Consider the following 8475-nt stretch of genomic DNA (forward strand, 5'->3'; position numbering starts at 1 on the left):
ATTTCATTTAACAATATACAGAAACTTCATTATGATTTGCGTAACTCAAGGGAGAACGACATCCTATGGCACTATCTCAATCCTTGATTACAGTCTAACACCACAATTGACACTCATTCTTGTAATTATTATTAGGGTGGGCTTGTAGTGAACTGCTGCCTTCGCACCCAAAGGTCCAAGGTTCAAATCCTACCTTAAGCTGTGGCATCCTTGAGTAAAGTACTTACCCTAAAATTGCTCCAGTAACAGTTACCCAGCTGTTTAAATGGGTAAATAATTGCATGTATATTAAGAATGCAAGTTGCTTTGGAGAAAAGTGTCAGTAAATGAAAAGTATCGCTAACACTTTTCTCTAAGGCAACTTGCAATGTTAACATTATTGAAAATTATTGTCTGTGATACTGCGCTGGAGCAGCGCTTATTAACAGAGGGAGCGAAAGAAAGTATAATATTAAAAGACAATCTGGAAATAATCAACATTATATATATACTGTATATAAAAACATGGTAGTGCTATCATTGCCTCCCTTAGAGACAGAGCTCGCCTATCGGTGTGATGTGACGGAACGAACACGACCTGCTTAACGAGCGACAAATCCGCACTTTCTCGCTGCAAGTCCCCTATTGCGCTGCCTTTGGCGCCACATTTGCGGCGCATTTGCCGTCTCGTACCAGCAGAGTGCGCTGTTTCGCCAGAAAGGCGGCGTGGCGCTCGCTCGCTCGCTCCCCGGCAGAGTCCCGGTTGATGGGCGGTCCCTCTCGGCTCGCTCCGTGTTCCCGGCGCCGCTGCACTTGTTTGCGCGGCCACACCTGAGAGCACAGCGAGCAGCCCCGCACGAACCTCCCGCTTCGAAAGCAGCCCCCTTCTTTTTTTAAAAAAAAAAAAAATTATTATTATTATTTATTTATTAAGCGTGACACCAGAGTCACCAAATTGTGTGCCCTGAGACCGAGAAAAATCACAAAAATGTTGCCGTTCAGAAGAACTTTCGAGAACGAAAAACTGCAGCTGCAGGAGCTGAACCACAGACTAGGTCAGTATCTGTCGAGGGTGAAGCAGCTGGAGCAGGAAAACTCCGTCCTTATAGCGGAGATAAACGCGACTCGACACGCCAGGGGGGCCGAGTGGGAAAAGCAGTACAAGGCCGAAGTGCGAGAGCTGCGGAGCGCCGTGGGTCAGCTCGCTTTAGACATGTCCAAGGCGGAGGTGCAGCGGGACAAGTTACGGCGGGAGGCGCAGCTGCTCGAGGCGCTTCTGCGCCAGGAGTCGGGGCTGCGCAGAGACATCGATGGGGAGCTCGGCGGCTGCAAGGCGCAGCTCCAGCAGTCCCACGTGGACAACGTCGCCTTGGAAGAGCGGCTGCTTGCGCTGGAGAACGAGTACGTGCGTCTGGAAGACGAGCACGGGCACGAGATGGCGCGTCTCCGGGAAGCGCTGCTTTTCCGCGGAGCTCCCGCCGCGCTCGCCCCAGGGCCAAGCTGCCACGCTCTGCCGGCGGTCACGGTGGAGGAGGTGGAGCGCTACGCGCTCGGCCTCTCCGACAGCTGCGCGGAGACGTTTGAGATGTACTGCAGGAGGGTCCAAGAGCTGGAGGAGTGCGTGCGAGCGGATGAGGCGAAGCTGCAGGAGCTCGAGCGAGAGAAGATGCGGTACGCCGCCGAGCTCGAGGAGCTGCGCTGCCGGGCCGAGCAGGAAAGCCGAGCGCAGCCGCGCCTGGAGGAGCAGCTCGCGAGTCTGCGGGAGCGCGCCGAAGTGGAGCTCGAGCACTACCAGGTCAGATCGAGCGTCCTCGTTGGAGGTGTCTTCGAGCTCTTGGCGGCGGCGGAGCTCAGCGCGAGACACACGCCTGCGCTTCCTTCCTTGGAGCAGTCTTTTCTTAAGCCCTCAACTCGTGTTTCTTTCCACATTTCATTTCATTTTCCACATACTCAGTCTGTAGTCGGAAGAACAAGCTTCCAATTTTTTTCCCCTCCATAATTCATACAGCTGGGTAAATAAATGTATTAGAGTCATTTAGGGGAAGTACCTTGCCCACTACTGCAGCTGGAGGTGGGATTTGAACCTGCAACCTTTGGGTCCAGCTGCAGTAGCTGTACCCCCTGTGCGACCAGCTGCTCTTTGTGGCGTTTGTCTTGTGAATTCTGTTTGAATGTTACACTTTTTATGTTCATCTGTTTGTTTTTATGAAATATTTAGCAGCATTATTATGATTTTTTTAAAAAGAATATTACTATTGTTTTTTGCAGATCACACCATAGGAATTTGTTAGTAACTGCAACTTAATATGCCTTATGTTGTTCGTTCATTAAGAAACATTTTGTTACAATGGTAAGTACTAAATTTGCCTTCTTTGTATGATCATGAGATGATTTTGCACATTTGGGTGGAAAAGTAAAGGTTTTGAACTCAAGACATTGTGTTTTTTTTAAACATATAGTATATGTCAATTGTTATTTGGGCTTAATGTACAAGAATTGTTTTTATAGTAGTTTTTTCCACAAAGGAATGGAGTCAATACTCTATTGCACTACACCTGTGGTTCTTGTCCTCCTTCAGGTGATGATAGAGGAGCTGGAGCAGGAGCGTATATTGTTGGCTAATGCTATTGCAGAAAAGCTGAAGGAACACCAGGAGCTCATGCAGGTCAAGATAGGTTTGGCCTTGGAAGTAGCTACTTACAGGTATGTCTATTCTGACTTTGTGAAAACTACTTATTATACAACTGTTGGTATGTAATAGAGATGGCTAATCATACTCATAGTTCACATCAGACATATCTAGTACGTGCACACTTTTCTTCAGTGTTTGCTGAATCAAAACCACATCAAAATTATTCAGTCTTCCCCCTAAAAAGGTGTAGGGGGTGTTAAAAGCAAGCTTACTTGAATAGTGAACTTGCTTAACTGTTGTAACTGCTTGGGGCACCTGTTTGATTCTGAGATGGATTTGAGGTTTCAGAAGATATGTGGTGAACCACCTGCTGACTGACCTCAAGGGATTAAGCTGTGTTACAATGCACCTGTTTTGTACTGCTGAGACAAATGTTCAAGTCGTACAAGTTGTGTAGTAAAGCAGCTGTTCCATGTGGTTGAGGTTTTAAAATCTATGTAATAAAGCGCTAGTTCTGTGTTTGAGTTGGATGGTAAGGTTGAAAATGCTTAATTTTTATTAAAGGTAAATGAAGTATGTATTCTGTGTTCACTGGCAGCATAGGGGTTCCATCCTGCCATGCTTAAACAATGATCAGGACAAGTGCACATTGTTAGTGAGGGTTAGGGCTACTTGGTCATTGCTTTCATTGATATTCCACATTACACAATGTTTGAATCCCCCAAAAACTAAATTAATATTTTACTGCACCAAGGTAAAATATAATTGTCACTTTGTCACAGTGCCGTACTGAGGATAGCTCTTAATAGATTAGCGTATAAAAAACTGTCAGCTGTCGGTATATTCTTGGGTACTTTCAAAATTTTTCCTTGATTTGACCTTCAGCATGGATGTCTTTGTTCTCTCTAGAGCACTACTGGAAGGAGAGCAAAAAGACATATACCTCCAAATAGATCGATATGCTGGAGAAGCACCAAGAAAGATAGGTATGGTCTACTGCCTTTAAAAGTAACATTAAAGAACAAATTATTTCACTTTTTTCCCCATATGTATTAAAATGTATACATGCTTCTGCATTCTTAAAGGCTCATCAGTAACCAGACAAGAAAGAAGAAAGTTCTACCCAGTAAACACAGGTTTTGAGAGCAGATACATGGAACAAACAACAAGGGTGAAAACCACACCTGTATCAACTCAGTTTACATCTTCTGCTGTCTCAAGAGCACTCCCTGTTACAGTGCCTGGTAGGGATTATCGAAGTCCTCCAAACAGAAGAGACATGCTTGCATTCAGTAAATCAGAAGTTGCTACTAGCTCTGTAAAACCAGACAGTTCTGACATCAGAAAGAATACAGTGGAAGAAAAGGTTGTAAGAATTAAAGAAATGTCACAAAATTCATTTAAGAAAGGTGTTGCAAATAAATTAAGCCCTATTTCTTCACCCACATTGGACCAGAAAGAAATAAATGTAGAGGAGTCAAACAAGAAATATGTTAGAGTTGTGTCACCGCCAATGATGAGTTTAAATGCAAAATCGGAGGAAGAGAGTGAACAGAAGGTCTTAGCTGGCAAGGTTACATTTAAGAAAGAAGCTGATATGAAAGTCGCTGGGAAACAAGGAGAAATTCCAGCTATGGCAAAGCTGGAGAACGTGCAAGGCTTTCAAAATGTTACAGAAGTAACCAAAGATCACCTTGCAAAGAAAGAACCACAATATGATGCTTCAGATTACTCACAGGTTAAAGATAAGTCAGACAGAGAAACAAAAGCATTAACAAGAGAAGACAAGATTGTTGAAATGGTTTGCCTGGAAGAAATAATTGAAAAAGTTATGAAGCCTGCAGGTTTAGACACAAAACTTAGCACCTCACCAGACTCAAAGGTTGTCTTCCATGTTGAAAAAACGGAAGAGGAGGATGGTACAGCTAGGACACAGATCATCTTAGAGTCAAAGGTAGAGGAAGATCTAGATGTCTCAGATGACTCTGTTTTGGACGAACTTCTTAGTAAAGGAGTCAAGAAGGTTACCCTAGAGGATATCAAAGGAACCCCTACAGGAAGCATGATTGAAAGTCTGCTTTCTTTCGGGCTAGAAAAAGGGGATGGCTTGGAAAGCAAGTCAGTTAATGTTGAGATCATTGAGGAACCCTTAGAAGCTTACAGTGATGAAGAAAGTGATGTCAAGCCAAAGTCAGTGCACTTTCAGCCTTCTTCAAAATATGTCAAAATTGAAGAGCTGGACAATGATCCTCAAACAGCTGTCCACTTTGGACACAGCGCTGGGGTATTGAAGACTTCAACTGAATCTGGCAAATACAGAAAAGATGAATCTGTACAAATGCAGGAAAGTCCAAAAGATTCACCATACTTCACCCAGATTCAAGAAACAGAATATTTTGTGTCCACACCAGATGATGCATCAGAGCCAGAAGAAAGTAGTTTGTCATCTTATGGACATTATAGAGTGGTAGATGACTTGTCCGATGAAAAATATTATCAACCAGAATCATCTTTCGACCAAAGGTTTGAAGAACTTGATAGTTACAAAGGTGCAGCTAAAATTACAGATATGACAAGTGAACATGCATTTAGTGAGCACAGATATCCAGAATGCATTATTGAGGAAGAAATTCAAGTTTATCCCACAGTGCAAAAGTCGATTCTTGAGCAATTGCAAGAAGAGACAAAGGACCCACAGCAGCAGTTGACAGGAGTTCTGAAGCAGGTCCAAGGAGAAGTGAGTGGGACGTTAAAGGAAGAGTTATCTTTTTTCACTAGAAATGATCAAGAATCCTCTGACAAACTGGCTGTGGATATTAAAAAAGTGCAGCAGGGTTCAGACAATAAAACAATGACCATTGTTGCAGAGGTTAATGTTTCCCAAACTCTGGAAGATCCTAGGCTGTTGAAGGAGCAGGGTATGTCTGAAGAGCAGGTAATTCAGTATGATGACCCTGACCTTGAGCACATCAGCAGTCGTGGAGCCAGTATTTCAGTTGGTGGAATGCAGGAAGGATATACAGTTAAAGTTTCGAAGGATCAGAGTATGAAAGTTCAGGGTATGCCTTGGGTTTCTGGTAACAAAGGACAGGGAGTAGGTTCAGTGAACGAGGTCAACAAATTGAAGACCCATGTGGAGGTTGGTCCACCTGAGAAGTCTTTCGGTTTCCGTTCAGATGTCAGTACGAGTGGCATCGAAGAAGGCCAAGCCTCCTATTCACAAACACGGAGAAGTGAAGAAACCAGTGGAATAGAGATGACTGAAGATGTATACAGCTACGTACAGAGCGGAACTGCGGGTGAACACAAGGGTGAAGCATTCAGCCAGAGTCTAGATGAGGGTAAAATGGGGAAATGGGAAGACTATACTAAAGCCCCTGTTGAGTTTGGCCATGTATTAAAAATCCAAATAACTCAGCCCCAGATAAAGACAAGTCAGGAAAAAAATGTGTATTTTGAAAATCCTGATGAAGATTAGTTAAGATGGTTGTATTCACTTAACATTTACTTAACAGAAATCCAGTCAAAGGAAATTTAATAGACAATGCAGTTTAGGTTGCGAAGTATTACAAAAGAGTGTACTTGTCTCATTTAATGGACAAATTCTCTGTTAAGTGGCCAAGTAAGCATGTAGCAACTAGCAGAGGTTTATACACACACACAATGGGCTGTTGGTAGTATTATGTGTGTTATGGGTAGGGTCGTGAGCTTGCATTTCAGGGTCTCCAGTTCAGTTCTTCTTCTGCTGTACTATTCATGAACAAGCTAAGATAAATTAATCTAGAAGAAAAATAGCTGTAATGACGTTTATCTAATACTGTGTGTCATTTTGGGCTAAAGTGTCTTCGTTAGAAAATATAATAATGAGTGAACAGCTGAGGAAATCTGGGCAAAATTTGCTCAGTGTTCTCTCTACTTTCCTAGAACATTTTTCGTTTCTGTGATTATTTACCGTGTGTGTGTGTTTTTTTTTTTATTTAAAAAAAAATTTAAATCAATTTTGGCCTTTAAGAGTGAAGTACACAAGTGACATAGAAAAGCTAAAATTAAAACGAAAATCTGTCATCAGTGTGCAGTTGTAAGTTATAAAGCACACGTAATGAGGAAAGATGAGCACAGATGCATTTATAAGTTTGTACAGTGTACAAACTTTGCCGAAACAAGGTAAAGATTGAAAATTTGCTGGAGGCACTGTTGGTGTTCTGAAGTTAAGCGGAAATGCATGTGAAAGAAAATGCAAATGGAGTGGGATACAAATCTAGCTTGTCACTTTCACCGTCACTTACAAACCGACTCGTCTGCTGGTTCAGCTCTCAGCGGACTCCGCTTTTTTCTTCCAGCAGTAGTCACTTGTTAGACGTTACGTTATCATTTTTTTAAATATTTGAAAGGCAAATACATTTGTTTTATATCGATAATGATATGATTATCATCGAGATGCAATTGTGTGTTTCACAGTTACTATTGTATTGAAGAATGTCTTATTTTTCTGAATTTGGGCTGAACACAGGCAACATTTTGGCAGTCTAGAAATGCATTGCAGTTCTCTTCATTTAAATTAATGAAAATAGTGTGCAATTAATAGAGATTTGCTTAATGTGCAGTCTCCATGGAGCAAATTGTGTTCGTTAAACTGTTGAGTATACAGTGCTTAAATGAATTTTAAGTCATGTTCCAGTAACGATACAGTATGTTTAACACAAAATATATACTGTATCCGATTGACAGTTGAACGTCTTCCTTTATGATATATTTTGTTTTTCGTTGAGCAGTTTTACAAGTAATGGTGTAACCATCACTTTTTGTTGTGCTTTTTTGAGAACTTCTCTTGCAGCAAAGCATTTGCTTTTTTTGCAGGTGCTCGTAAGGGGAAGTTCATGCTTATCGCATCTGGGAAATTTAACATTTACCAGGACATATCAGTACTTTGCACACTTCTTAAACATTTGACCATTTAATGTCAAAGTATTTTTTTTCTTTTCAAACACAGCATGCTTCTTTCTGTGGCTGAAATGCAGGATCTGGACAAAAACACCTAACAATATATGTATTAATACCAAAGACCTTATAAGGATTAGGGCCCCCTTTGCCTTAACTTGAGCTTTGTGAACCTGACAATGCACAGTCTATGTTGAGATTGGGTCACAGGGATGCTGACTCAATTCTGTGGTAATTTCTGAGGCTCTACTTTTGTGACTTTTAGTAATTATCCTGTGAAGTGTCCATCTATCCCTGCGAGATCCCTTTTAGCTGAGAACGCTCATCCTCTTTGCCGATACAATTTGTCAGTGTTCGGCATAAGCTGTCAGTATTTTTGAACTCTTCCTCTTGACACACTAAATAATTTTGGAGTTCTTGTGCCCAGTGCACATGCAATTTGAACACTGACTGTGTTCTCTGGAATCCTATTAGTTGCCTCATGCTGCTTTGAAAAGTCAATTGTTTTACCCCATACCTCTTAAATTTGTGAAATTGTAGGTATTTCGGTCTGTGTGAGACATTTATTGCAACTGGTAGAGTATCTTGTTTTGCACAAAATTTTGCCTCTTTATAGCTTTTTCGGGGGTGTGGTGGTTCAGCGGGTTTGGCCTGTGCCTGCTCTCTGGTGGGTTTGGGGTTCGAGTCCCGCTTGGGGTGCCATCCTTGGTGTGGCCCCTCCCCCTCCAGCTTTACGCCCTGTGTTGCCGGGTTAGGCTCCGGTTTGCCGCGACCCCGCTTGAGGCAAGTAGCTTCAGACAGTGTGTATGTGTAACTTTGTCTAATACAGAAAAACTAATTTTGTGGGTTGTTGGCATCTTTGTTTACAAATTTGATAGTTTGTTCCATTTTCAGCGTGCATAAAATGAAGACTTTTGCTACCAAGA

At 42.2% G+C, this 8475-nt stretch overlaps 1 protein-coding gene across 1 annotated transcript; it reads left to right on the plus strand.

Annotated features, from left to right (window-relative positions):
• Positions 1–781: 781 nt before the first annotated feature.
• Positions 782–8253, plus strand: LOC108941297 (synemin-like). The gene is made up of 4 exons (XM_018764032.2): positions 782–1774; positions 2558–2682; positions 3521–3597; positions 3697–8253. The coding sequence occupies exons 1-4, from the start codon at positions 968–970 to the stop codon at positions 6087–6089; spliced, it is 3402 nt and encodes a 1133-aa protein (XP_018619548.2). The 5' UTR covers positions 782–967; the 3' UTR covers positions 6090–8253.
• The last annotated feature ends 222 nt before the right edge of the window (positions 8254–8475 follow it).

This window comes from Scleropages formosus, chromosome 11 (assembly GCF_900964775.1).
Source record: "Scleropages formosus chromosome 11, fSclFor1.1, whole genome shotgun sequence".
NCBI lineage: Eukaryota > Metazoa > Chordata > Actinopteri > Osteoglossiformes > Osteoglossidae > Scleropages > Scleropages formosus.

Bases quoted from the DNA above. Each gene is read 5' to 3' on its own strand.
- LOC108941297 (XM_018764032.2), top strand. From the start codon at position 968: ATGTTGCCGTTCAGAAGAACTTTCGAGAACGAAAAACTGCAGCTGCAG. The intron at 1,775-2,557 runs GTCAGATCGAGC...GTCCTCCTTCAG, and splicing joins TGGAGCTCGAGCACTACCAG to GTGATGATAGAGGAGCTGGA. The intron at 2,683-3,520 runs GTATGTCTATTC...TGTTCTCTCTAG, and splicing joins TTGGAAGTAGCTACTTACAG to AGCACTACTGGAAGGAGAGC.